Source organism: Nothobranchius furzeri, chromosome 9 (genome assembly GCF_043380555.1).
Source record: "Nothobranchius furzeri strain GRZ-AD chromosome 9, NfurGRZ-RIMD1, whole genome shotgun sequence".
Lineage (NCBI taxonomy): Eukaryota > Metazoa > Chordata > Actinopteri > Cyprinodontiformes > Nothobranchiidae > Nothobranchius > Nothobranchius furzeri.
In genome coordinates, this window is record NC_091749.1 from 42,867,026 (window position 1) to 42,881,156 (window position 14,131).

The 14,131-nt window shown below is 42.6% G+C and overlaps 1 protein-coding gene across 1 annotated transcript; it reads left to right on the plus strand.

The window, feature by feature from the left end:
- The first annotated feature begins 3,665 nt into the window (after positions 1-3,665).
- On the plus strand, positions 3,666-13,755 carry slc24a5 (solute carrier family 24 member 5). The gene is given in 9 exon segments (NM_001323798.1): positions 3,666-3,996; positions 5,146-5,325; positions 6,157-6,240; positions 6,319-6,422; positions 6,569-6,669; positions 9,319-9,596; positions 9,679-9,885; positions 13,172-13,273; positions 13,390-13,755. Coding segments are annotated over 9 exon segments (1,542 nt in total). The 5' UTR covers positions 3,666-3,833; the 3' UTR covers positions 13,713-13,755.
- The last annotated feature ends 376 nt before the right edge of the window (positions 13,756-14,131 follow it).

The window sequence follows — 14,131 nt, forward strand, 5'->3', positions numbered from 1 at the left end:
TTAAGGTACTTAGGGTCTACAGTCCAAAGCAATAGAGACGTTAGAAAAGTGGTAAGGAAGCGTGTGAAGCAGGTTGGAATGGTTGGACAAATGTGTCAGGAGTGGCAAAAGTGTTTCAGATGTAGAAGAGAGTAGTGAGACCAGCCATGTCGTCTGGTTTAGTCACAGTGTCCATGAGGACAAGACAGGAAGCAGAACTGGAGGTTGTAGAGCTTTGGGAGTGACGAAGATGGATCAGGAATGAGTCCATCAGAGGGACAGCTCATGTTAGATGTTTTGGAGATCAAGTCAAAGATGACAGACTGAGATGGTTTGGACATGTCCAGAGAAGAGACAATGATTTCATAGGTAGAAGGATGCTGAAGATGGAGCCACCAGACAGGAGGATAAGAGGAAGACCAAAAATGAGTAAGGTAAAGGAAGACATGAAGCTTGTTGGAGTGAGGGTAGAGGATGCAAAAGAAAGGACTTAATGGAGACAGATGATTGGCTGTGGGGACTCCTGAAGGGAAGAGCCCAAATAGAGAAGAGATTTTTCTCATCACACTTGCATTTATATGGATTTGAAAATTATATTCTTAAAAAATCCTTATTATACATGGAGTTTAGTTAAGGGGCAGTGCAGACCTAGCATTGAAGGGAAGTGGTATTTTTTGTGTTTAAAACCTTACCAACGGATGTTGTCAAAAATCCCTGGGAGTGTAATTTTAGAATGAGTACATCATCAGATCGTTCAACCTCCAGCAGAATGACAAGTACATCAGACTCCCTTTCATCACTGGCAATGAGCAAAGTGTTTATAAACTGAGAAAGTTTTGTAACCGTTTGAAATCAGTAAATGCATCGCCTATAGAGCCTTTTAGGCCCAATTTTTATGGTTACATGTTACAAAGCCACCAATATTTTTCAACAATTGGGCATCATTTAATTAATTTACAACATTTTGATGGATGTTTCCAGAGATTAATGGTAAACGACACACTGTCTCCTTAAACCTTTTCTAGTTCAAAGGTCAGTATCGCGTGCATGACAAAACTTGGGTGCATCAACCTGGTAGCCCTTCATATGTATGGCTCAGTTTCCATGAAGTATAGCTCTCAGCTTCACAACGGTTGGTGACCCCCTGTGTAGAATCATCTAGACCAAATGTGAGATGTAAATATGACAGATTTTACAGCAAGAACCGATCCAAGATGACTCAGATCACAGAATTCTGGTGAAAAGGTAAAAAATTTACCAACTCTGTGATCTTCTCATTAAAAATGCAACCAGTGGAAAGCACAAGGGGGCGCTCTTAGCCCACCGACGAGAGTAATGGAGGTACAAACGCATTTAGACCAAGTGTATCCTCAACCTACAAATTAAACGTGCAGCTTCATTTTTCAGGGACACGAAGCCACTAAAAAGCGACACGTGCTGAAAATACTTTTGCACGTGTCATGTATCTATCACGTGCAGCTTTCACATGGCGCCTATGAACACAAACAAATTAGCAAATAATGAAACTCACCGAATTGTTTTGTGGGTTTGTAGAGGACTTGGGCCTGAAGTCTCTGGTCTGTAGAAGTGAGGTCATGGAGGACGGATGGGCTGGTTTCTGAAAGTTGGGGTAAATCCGAGGCATGTCCAGACAGCTTCTCACCCAGACACACCCCCTTTTCTGGCTGCTGTATTTTGAAAAGTAGTGATGGAATTCCAGCTCTTTTTAGAGAGCCGGTTCTTTTGGCTCAGCTCACCAAAAAGATCCGGCTCTTTCGGCTCCCAAGTGGCTCCTCAGATTTTCTGTTGCGTAGAGTACATTTATAACCAAAATAATGCAAAACTATATGTAAAATGATTTACTAATGTAAAAAAATGCAATTTATTTTTTTAATATTATGTTTTATTATTTTAATATTTATTAATATTAATAACTGAACACTTTCAGAAATCTCCGCCTTCCGACTGCTGGCGCTCATTTTCTCACGTCTTCGTTGCACTTTCATCTCTCTCGCTCGCCTTTTTCCTCGTCCTCATTCCCTCTCGTCTCCCTCCACCCGCATGTGCTCAGCTGTGTGTCTGAGTCTGATCCTCCCTCTTCCCCGCCCCTACTGCTCTGTGTGTGGACAGTCTGGACACGCAGTTACACATGGTGACCAATCGCTGTAGCTTTCACCAAAGCAAGAGGGGAGGGGGACGGGGAGGAGACAGCTCCCAATGACGAGCCGGCCCCCATTGTTCATTTCAAAGAGCCGGCTCATAGAGCCGGTTCGTTCGCGACCGACACATCACTATTAAAAAACCAGTATCACAATGCAGCATTAGCACCTTCATTAAATATTATGTTTTATCAGCACAATTTCTAATAAATCAAACTGTCATTGATTTTAGGATGTGTTTCATCATAATAGTCTAATAAATGCTTGCCCCCAGCCATGATGGAGGTTAAAGTGGTGGCTTCTCCTACCACTACTATGCAGACGACACCCAGCTCTATCTGTCATTTCCACCAGAAGACCACACTGTCTCTGCACGAATATCAAACTGTCTCTCTGACACATCAAAATGGATGAAATCCCACCATCTCCAACTCAACCTTTCTAAAACTGAACTACTTGTCATCCCAGCAAAACCATCCATACAGCACAATATCTCAATCCAGAATGACTTCCTATCTCTGGCTCCTTCAAAGGCAGTTCGAAATCTGGGTGTTGTGATTGATGAACACCTGACCTTTAAAGATCATGTTGCCTCTGTTGCTCGTTCATGCCGCTTTGCGCTGTATAACATACGAAAGATCAGACCATACCTAACACAACATGCCACCCAGCTCCTGGTGCAATCTAATGTCATCTCCCGCCTCGACTACTGCAATGCCCTTCTTCTAACTGGTCTTCCAGTCGGTACTGTGAGACGTCTTCAAATGGTCCAGAACACAGCAGCTCGTCTGGTCTTCAATCAGCCAAAAAGAGCACATGTCACCCCTCTGTTCATTGAGCTCCACTGGCTACCGCTAGCAGCACGCATCAAATTCAAATTGCTAACACTAGCATACAAAGTCCGAGATGGTATGGCTCCCATCTACCTGAATCCTCTTGCAAAGGCTTACGTCTCGGCCCGGCCGTGCCGGCCATCACAGGATCGTCGGCTAGCAGTGCCTACACCACGCTCAGGACAATCCAGACTCTTCTCATGCATCGTTCCACAAATGTGGAATGACCTACCAAGCACTACCAGAACAGGGGCTTCCTTTTCAATTTTCAAGAACCTCCTGAAGACCCTGCTCTTCAGAGAGCATCTTCTTAACTAGCACCCTCCCTGCACCCGTCCCCCCTCTCTACTGTCCACTCCTTGTTCCCTACTCTCCATGACCGATGTCAATGTTGTTGTTGTTATTGTTGTTAGTCTCAAAGGCAACATGCCGATTGTCACTTGTAAGTCGCTTTGGTCAAAAGCGTCTGCTAAATACATAAACATAAACATTAAAGACCCTTAAATTAGTGATTTGCATGGCAGAAATAACATGCTACTACTCTTTTTTGCTCTTAGTTAAGTTATGGCTGTGTGGAAGTATTCTCCTACGTTGAAGTACACTCCTGATGTGCCACAGGCTGTTCAAGTCAAGTGGAATGACTCAGAACTCGTGATCTCTTCCATTCTTTGGTACCGCCAGACCTTAAGAGATGCTTTCTCCCCCCAATAATCTCTCTTTGCAGCTTGTAGCCTAGTGTAGTGTTAGATGCAGCACTTGCAATCATTTCACAGCCTGCTTTAAATCTCTGCCAGCTCATTAGACCAAAGAAACACATGAATCCCTGGAAAACTGGCTAATTTTTGTCTTACTTAACCATAACATGATGACGAGTAAAGCTGCACCCCTGCAGAAAAAGAAGAGGAAAGATTTTATACCTTACTTTTTGGGCTTTGTAGTTTTTTTGTACGCTGCTGTTCATCTTATATCATTTACAGCAAAAACAACTCAGGAAATCCACCCTTTCAGGCTGCGTCGAGCTCTTGGTAAGCACACAGAAACATTATAAAACTTGTGTGGGATTTGGGTTGTTTTCTCTGCTTCAATTTCCCTCTGGGATTAATAAAGTATTTCTGAATTGAATTGAATTGAATTAGGTCTGTTACAATCAACTTGATGCATCAGCATCAATGTCAACTCATTTTTTTGTTTATTATGTGATTATTTATTTTCATATTTCCAATTTGCTGCAATGCATCAATGAATGGGATTATTTGTTACAAATGACATTTGGTAATCCTGGCACAAAGCTGAAATAATATCTAGGTGGATACAACAGTCAAGAATAGGTTTAAAATGGTATATTAATTAAAGTGGTCATCAACAGTGTTGTACAATGAGATATTAATTTTTTATCACAGAAAAGGTGTTCGAATCACACAAACGCTTGACTGAAATCCCGTGGAAATGAGGACTTTTAAAATTAGTATTAAATCATTAAAACAGATAAATTGGCCCGAAACAAATCATGATGTTCCCTTCTACCAGCTCTCCTGCTCCAAAAGGGCCATTTTTACCATAAATCCTATTGAAAGTAATTTTTCAGAAAAATATGCTAGAATGTGAAACCTCAAACACCAGCCAACAAGCCTCTGATCACCAACCGTGACTCTGTTTGCTTTCTCTCAAATCACCATGAAATTCAGTTTAACTGCCTTTAAGATTTCAAACAAGCTTGACCGAGTTCTCGGGCTATTTGTGAGTTATTTAGGGTGACCAGTTTTGTCATTCATTACCATTCAGTTGTGTGTGTGTGTGCAGGTCTTACATCTGCTGTGAGGACACATTTTTGATTTTTTACCTCTAAAATGGGGACATTTTGAAATTGTGAAGACATTTTCAATGTTCTCACAGTGAAAAAAAAACCCTGATAATTGGTTTTAGTGGTGTGGTGTGAACTAAGTTTTAGTTTAGGTTAGGGTTAGGACTACAGCAACAGGGTAGTAGTCACATAAATGAATGGAAGTCAATGAAGGGTCCTCACATGTATAGATATACCAACGTGTGTGTGTGTGTGTGTGTGTGTGTGTGTGTGTGTGTGTGTGTGTGTGTGTGTGTGTGTGTGTGTGTGTGTGTGTGTGTGTGTGTGTGTGTGTGTGTGTGTGTGTGTGTGTGTGTGTGTCCTGTCATTTTAGAGAACGAGACAGAATGCATCTCACCTCAGGCTTCTGAGTTCCCTGAAGGCTTCTTCACGGTGCAGGAGAGGAAGGATGGAGGGCTGGTCATTTATTTTATGCTCATTTTCTATTTGCTTCTGGCTGTTTCAATAGTCTGTGACGACTACTTCCTGCCATCTCTGGAAGTAATAAGTGATCGTAAGTTGCTTCATGTATTTTATTATTTATGCTTATTGCTACAGGTGTAAACAGGCATTTACAATCATAATTCAGCCTGTTTCAGTTACACTTTTGTGTTTTCATTGACCTTCATCTCAACACCAAGGACATTCTGCTGCGCTCTTTTCCCACCTGGTGTTTGTTATTTTTCCATGTGTGTCCCAAATATGCCCCATTGGATTCAGCTTAAGTGAAATATTCCCTAGCTGACTTTAATCAATGTCCTTGGAACTGTTTAGGCCATCTTACGTACTCTGATAACCCCTGCGCCAAATCAAAAGTGCCTGCCTGTCGGTTTTATAGAGATAGATTGTGCAAGTAGCACACTGTCCTTGGCATCATTTTTGGACCACTGCTGCTCTGATTAGCCCTGCTGTAGTTTGTTCTCCTGTTTACTGTTGGACTCGTCACCCAGCTGATTTACAGGTGACTCTGTATCTTTTGCCTTTGAAACATTAAGAAAAACAGAAAATTTGTCACATCAAACTGATGGTTATCAGTCACAGAGAAGACACTCATCCTCCAACTCATTTAGATCAAGCTATTGATGAGTAATTTTACGTAATTCAAATGATAAAATGATAGTCTACTATCAACATTATTGATGTCCAACAGTTATCCAGATATGCAATTGAATCCTTTATTCTATAAATCCTAACAAAGTCACAGATCACTTAATGTGATCCCAAACAGTGGATTAATAATTGATACCTTTCCTTTATTAACGGGTCCTTTCTAAGGGGTTAGTGGGTTTGTTGAGCTGGTATGAGTATCATCAGGGTTTTGTCTTGTTCCATGGGGCTTCTTCAGGTCTGGGACTGACTCAGGACGTAGCAGGAGCCACTTTCATGGCAGCAGGAAGTTCTGCTCCTGAACTGGTCACAGCATTTCTAGGTAAGCACACATTAGACAAAAAAGTAGCTCTACTCCTCATACTCACTCCACCTAACTATTTACATGCTTGTTCTGTAGGCGTGTTTGTGACAAAGGGGGACATCGGGGTCAGCACCATTGTGGGATCAGCTGTATATAACCTGCTGGCTATCTGTGCTGCCTGTGGACTTTTGACCTCTGTGGTACATTATGACAATATACTCGAACATTATGACAAATTTTACATGATCACCAACTCCTTTTGTCCTGGAGCAGCACCTTTAAAGGGTCAAAGCACCAAATGAGTTTCATTAAATGTAAAGTGTTGATTTTTTTTTTCCTGTGTCAGGTGGGTCATCTCACCTGTTGGCCTTTATTCAGGGACTGTCTGGCGTACGGGATCAGCGTCGCTGCTGTTATTGCCATCATTTCCGATAACAAGGTGTACTGGTGAGTGTATGTTTGTATTTAACTTATGAGCAGTGACTCAGCAGATCATAAACCATCTTCATGTAAAGTGGCTGACAATAAAAGACAGTAATTACAGCTCTTTATTGAATCCTGTGACGCTGACAAACAGCATTTATTACACAGACTGTACAGTGATATCGGCTCCGCTGTTGTGAAATATGCAAAAAATTCAACCCAAAATTTAAAAGCTTACTAAATCATGTAAAATAAACCAGAAAACACCCAGATTAGGAAACCAGGAACATAATAATGTGATCATTTCTGGTTTGTTTTCTTTAAGTTATCAATTATGCATGGTGGCACTGGCACTACTTCCTTGCAGCAAGAAGGTCGAACCCCAAATACCAGCTGTGGCCTTTCTGCACACAATCAGCATGTTCTCCCCATGCATGCGTAGGTTTTTACTAGGGTTTCCCTTCCACAGACCAAAAACAGACATGTTAGGATAGATGTGAATGGAGTCTTGTTCAGGATGTTCCCTGCCTCCTACCGTCACGTGTTTTTATTTTTGTTGTGAACATTTAATCAATTACCTTTTATTTCTTAGACTATTTTAGAAGATGTCATTTATCTGTAATTATTTATCTCTAAAAATAATCTAGGAATATTGCTGAACCCTCCCACTGTCTTTATGGGTGACCCTGAGAGGAAAGTTGACCATTGAGCAGGATTGATGGTTTATCCCTTGAGGTCCACATGGCAGGGGTGAGGTGGTGCTCACTCCTCACTCCTGCCACGTGGACCCAAGAAATAAACCATCAATCCTGCTCAATGGTCAACTTTCCTCGTGGGGTCACACCCATTAGGACAGTGGGAGGGTTAAACTATAAAAAACAGTTGGAAATGTCCATCCTTTTGACAATCGGACTGACAAATGCTTGATCCTAATGGTGCAAGTATGGCCAGAGCTGCAGTCCAATGCTTATTAGCAGAATGTCTACCAGAAAGAAAATAGTCAGACATCATTAATACACCTTCCCTGCTCTTTCATGTCAGAATGTCTACTGTGAAATTGTGCTATGATAGTAAGAACATTTCTACTCACAAAGTGTGTGTGAAATGGGACTTTGTGCATCTTGATTCAATTCCATTCAATTCAAATTCAATTAAAAATACTTTATTAATCCCAGAGGGAAATTAGAGTTTCAGTGCACACAATTCTGAGATCAGACATACATGCATAGACATAGACACATGACAAGAGTTGGTGACTGTGGTCATTCACAACCCGAGTTGCGCTACCGTAATAGATCAAGAGGGTTTATATAAGGATAGTCGGGGGGAGGGAAAAAAGGCACTTCAGAGTTACCTTCCACAGAGAGGGCAGCTTTGCTATGCAAAAAAACACCTCAGACAGATGTGCACACAGACTTCAGACATTACACAACATAAATGTCCACTAGGTGGGGAAGTAGGGTTGGGACTCTCCTCACTTCAGTGCGTGCAGCCGCATGGAGCAGCGCTCATCACCTCCGTTTGGACAGGGGAGGGAGATAATGGGATAGAGAGCACAGTGACTCCTGGATACGGTTCCACAGCCTTCGCCGGTCACAGTCCTGCCCAGGCTGGGATAGGGAGAAGAGTTACCATAGCGACAGCAACATTCCTTATTTCTTCTGAGGGGGCAGTTATCACTTCAGCCTCACAGGCTCCAAGGGCACCAGATTCAGATAAAAATTGTTTTGGGAACAGACAGAGATAACTTCCTCTCTGCCTTACTGTTCTGTTGGTCTACAACCCCTCTAGATCAATAATGGTGTAATTAATCAATCCCAATCCGTGCTGATCCGTCCACTCGCTCCTTGATGGAATCCACCTTCTGTGCCAGAGCCTGAATCTCAGCCAAAGTTCTAAGCTTACGACTCATCTCGACAATTATATGAGTTTGTGCGTTCACAGCATGATGCATTCCATCCCTGAGCTCCGGGATTGAGCCAATATTCCTCGAAAGCTCGTTAATTTTCCAGTAAGCCAGGTAACCGCTCAGGCCAAACAGCAGGAATCCCAACACCAAAACGACGAATATCCAGACATCTTCAGAGTTCTCTACAGACAGTTGAGAGAGGCATATCAGGTTCCACTGTTTCCAGGAGTCCATGATATATCCAGCTGGCTCTGTCCCAGAGGGGCATCTGGGAGCCCCTTCTCCCATTCTCATCGTAGAAAAAATTTTGTTTATCGCGTTGAGAGACCAACTGACCAGATCCATTTTTAATAGTTTCCAGAAAAAATGCAGAAAGCGCCGTGCACAGACAGGACAAAGAGCCTTGGGATAAGGAGGGAGGGAGAGGAGAAAAAAGCGTCTGTACTCTCCAAGAGGGTCCTGAAATGGAGTGGTGACCTGTCCAGGATGTGCCCCACCTCTTACCAAGTGGTTGATAGAAATAGGCATCCTGAACAGGAGACAGCAAGAATTGAAAACTAATGGACTGATAGAGATAGGAAAAACACTGGACTCCTGAGATGTAAAGACAAAAAGGCTACATGGTCAGATGAGTTCAGCTTAGCTTGAACCAAAGTGACTCATGGACTAGCCGGCAAAGAGTCCAAAACCTAACCACAATAAAATCTTTGGGACATTAATGAAAAATCACACTTACCAAATGGTGTTTGCCCTTACACTGATAGGTACGAGGCTGCTTCTCTGATGCTCGTCTACGGCGTCTACATTGTGGTTCTGTGCTTTGACCTTCGTATAAGTGAGTTTGTCCTGAGGAAGCTGAGCCCTTGCTGCACCTGTTTGGGCTCAGGTGAAAAGTTAGAGAGACAGCCTCTGATGGGCTGGAATGAGGACACCAGCCTGAGAGTGCGTGGGCACTCCAGAACAGACAGTGGTATCTTCCAGGATGACTCGGGGTACTCTCACCTGTCTCTCAGCCTGCATGGTCTCAATGAGATATCAGAAGGTAAGACAGGATTTCACAGAGAAATGATTCATGAGTTGACACTTGTTTGATCTAATGTTCCTGACTGTCTTCACGCACATAGAGCAGAGAAGTGTGTTCTCTGTGCCGGAGAGCGACCTGAAGAGGATCTTATGGGTTTTGTCTCTGCCAGTCATCACTCTGCTGTTCATAACCATCCCCGACTGCAGGAGACGGTTCTGGAAGCGGTGGTTTGTGATAACGTTCTTCATGTCAGCAGTCTGGATTGCCGCTTTCACATATGTGCTGGTCTGGATGGTCACTGTTGTTGGTGAGGAACATATTTTAGAGATGTTGTGAGAAAATGTAAATATTAACATATGTTTAATTTTAGCTAAGAAACCCCCTTTATAAGCTAAATCTACCTTCTGTTGAGGGCTCGTGTACGTTCAGCACACTTTCTGGGACCTCTCGGTTTAAACACAGGTGTGAAACCAGCACCATCCTCTCTGAGCCATTGTGGATCACAAGTCTTTGAAACTTGTGAGGAAAAAGGTCTAATTTGCAGAGCAGAGTCACATGTTGGTCTGCTGGCTAATTCCTGAGATGCCATTGTCCAAGAGAGGGAACAGTGCAGCTCCAGCCACAGCAGGATTACAGCAGCCTTAGGCCCAAGGAACCAAGTCATGTGAGGACTGGCTGCACATACATGACCGGGCAGAGGTCTGAGAATAACTTCGGTCTCTATCTACAATAAAGCAAGCTATGAAGCTGATCTAAGATCAGGCAAAGAGGACAATGCTATCGTGTGTCGGTTGAAGATCAACTGAGGCACAAGGAGATCATTGTTCCATATTCGCCAGACGTGTACACGTAGAAGAGTTGAGTCATATGCTCAGGCATGAACAATAGAATATGTGGAATATCCTAAGAGTTGTTGGTTTGTTAAGCGAGTTGCAATACTCAAATCAAAGAATTTCTCAATAAGCCCAAATATTAACAAATAAGTATTTACATTGGTATGAGGTTTGCAGACTGATTCAGAAGTTTTCATTCTGCCAAAGGAGCAAATGCACCATTTTACAGGCTTTTTAAATGACCTGTTTTTGATATAGCACCTTCTAGAGTCCTAGAACACGGCGCTTTACAATCAGTCATTCACTCATGCACACTCACATTTTCTCAGTGGTGGTGATGAGTTACATTGTAGCTACAGCTGCCCTGTGGCACTCTGACCACCAGCAGGCAAGGTGGATTGTGTCGTGGCCAAGGACACAACAGCAACACTCTGAAGGGAGCCAGAATAGATCCTACAACCCTCCGATTACAGGCCAACTCGCTCTCCCTCTTGAGCTTCTAACACCCCCCCCCCCCCACACACACACACACACTTTAGAATCCAATAACAAATTGTTTTTTGTTTTTAAACGTGTAGTGGAAGCATGTAATAAGCTTCGTATGAAAGAGGATGCACATACACAGTATATGGTGTTCTGTAAAAATAATTTGGCCCTCTGTATCCAGTTTTAGTCATCCTGATTCCCTTCAGACAGACTAGTCTTTTAATTTTTTATCCAGTTTATTTCTTCCTCTTCCTCACACTGTCAGTGTGTGACCCACACACAATCATTGCTTCGTGTGAATTTGCATCAAAGGCTCAGCTGGCCTCGTGCATGCTTGTGTGTGAAATACGTCATCAAACCTTGGAATCAAGAAGTCAGCCAGGGTCTCTTGAGTCTTAACCTTTCAACTCATGAGGCCTAGTCTGCCAGGGGCTTAACCCCAGAAGCTGATAGAGGTCTTCTATAAAAAAAATCTTCTTAGCTTGTTGCATCCTGTTTGATATTGTGATGGCCTCGACAATGTCTACCAAAAAACTTAATTCTGACATTGTGTAGAAGTACAAAGTGTAATTTTACATAATCAGAGCAATTTAGACCTGTTATATTCAAAAATGACATTTGAATGGCCAGCTGTAAGTACTCTTCTCATGAATGTATTTAGTAAAATTAGTTGTGATGTGCCACCATGTACACATTCACCATTGTTTCCATAAGTCATTTAGAACTGAGAGATGTTGGCTGTAAGTGGTGCTTACTGGGTCCCTCTGGAGGTTTCTTCCTGTTAAAAGAGTGTTTTCTTCTCCACTATTGCTACATGCTTGCTTAATATGAGGATTGTTGTAAAGTCTCTAACACAAGTCAGTCTGATGGGTTCCTTATGAAGTAAACTTAACTCCATCCATTTTCAGCCTCTTATCTGGGGTCGGGTTGCAGGGGCAGTAGCCTAAGCAGAGAGGCCCAGACACCCCTTTAACCAGCCACTTGGGCCAGCTACTTTGGGGGAATACCAAGGTGTTCCCTGGCCAGCTAAGAGACATAGTCCCTCCAGCGTGTCCTGGGTCTTCCTGAAGGTCTCCCCCTGGTTGGATGAGCCCAGAAAACCTCACCAGGGAGGCATCCTCAACTGGCTCCTCTCGATGTTGAGGAGCAGCGGATCTACTCTGAGCTCCTTCCGGATAACCAAACTTCTCACCCTATCTGTAACAGACAGCCCAAACACCCTGTGTATTAAACTCATTTGGGTCGCTTGTATACGCGATCTCATTCTTTTGGTCAATACCCAAAGCTCGTGACCATAGACAGGGTATCTGCAGGTTTAAGGGAGCCAAATTTAAGACTTTTTAAGACCTTTCTTAAGGCCACTTTGACCGAATTTAAGCTATAATTCCCAGCTATTGCCTGGAACCGGTGCTAACCACGTCGCAAAGGTGGGATAAGCCATCCAGTTACCATTAAACTTGCACTTCCCCATGTCGCAAGCGCCCACTAGCTTAACCAGCTAATGTGCTCACCTAAAAATAGCCCCCTTTCACAACCAACTGAATGTGTACGGTTCCGCTTACGCCAACATCGTACACAAAAAATGCTGAACACTAACTAGAAATTCACAAAATTTTATAGAAATAAAATAATCTTGTTTATTGGGTCTTTGGTCATTTAAGACCTTGGAAACTATATTTAAGGATTATTTGTCATTTTTAAGGATTTTTAAGACCTTAAATTTGGAAAAGCTAATTTAAGACTTTTTAAGACTTTTTAAGGACCCGCGGATACCCTGCATAGATGATGGTAGAAACCTTGAACGGTAAATCCAGAGTTTTGCCTTTCAGCTCAGCTCTCTCCTCACCATGGCAGATCGGTACAATGCCCGCAGTAGCACCAATCCGCCTATGGATCACACTCTATCTTTCCCTCACTCGTGAACAAGACCCCAAGATATTTAGGGCAGGACTTCGTCCCTGACCTGGAGAAAGCATTCTACCCTTTTCCGATTAAACTTTTAACTAACTGACTTAATGAACTAAACTCAATTGGAATATTTTATTTTGTGAAGTGCCTTCAGACGGTTCTCCTAGTGATTTGGTACTTTATAAACTGAACTGCTTGGCAACTTCAGGCAGGAACACTTAAGTACATTTATGGCTGAATTAGCTCAGGGGGCACAACAAAAAACCATTGTTTTTTAGATGGATGAAATTCTAGTCTGGCGATCTCAAAATTACTAAGACCCAGGGAATGATCCTTTTCTCTTTCTTTCTGGGATTTTGTTTACAGGGGAGACTCTTGGCATTCCTGACACCGTTATGGGACTGACTTTGCTTGCTGCTGGAACAAGTATACCTGACACTGTAGCCAGTGTGATAGTGGCTAGAGAAGGTAACATCAGTTACTTACGTGGTGGCTCTGTAAAATACCAACATTCCAGCTCACTCTAATTAAAGTCCTGTTGTGTGCAAACTGCATACTAACAAGCTGTGATGTCATTTTAACAGGGAAGGCTGACATGGCCATGTCCAATGTTGTGGGCTCGAATGTGTTTGACATGCTGTGCCTAAGTCTGCCCTGGTTCATAAAGACCGCCTTCGTGGACACCAACACACCAGTAGAAGTTAACAGTACCGGACTGGTCTTCACTTCCTCTACACTACTCCTTTCAATCGTCTTCCTGTTCGTAGCCGTGCACATCAACGGATGGAAGCTGGACTGGAAGCTGGGACTCATTTCCTTATTTTGCTACATCCTCTTCGCCACTCTGTCCATCCTGTATGAGTTGGGGATTATTGGGAATAATCCAGTGAGATTGTGCAGTGACTGAAATGTGAACTTCTCAGAACTGATTAAACTGTCCAAACACCAAACAAAAATTTTAAACCTTGAATTACAAATGTCAGAGATGTGGCTCCCTTCACAGAATACACCAGTGTGTGTGCTGGTCACATGTGTAAACACAATTAAACTTCAGCACTACAGATTTGTTTACAGCCCATGAAAACATCTTGTGGAAACTTATCACATATTCTGAAAAGATAAGTGAAACTTTTCTGTTTCAGTAAGATGTGTGAAGCAAACATCTACCTGATGTTATATGAGCAGGGAGGAGAAGGCCATTTCCAGTAAAAACTTTGCACCTATTCTGTAACCAAAACCCTAATCTCTAGCTGGTTTCTGTTACGTTTACAGCTAACTCTGCAAAACGTACATTATTCAGCAATTAAAATCAAAATTCCCTTCCTT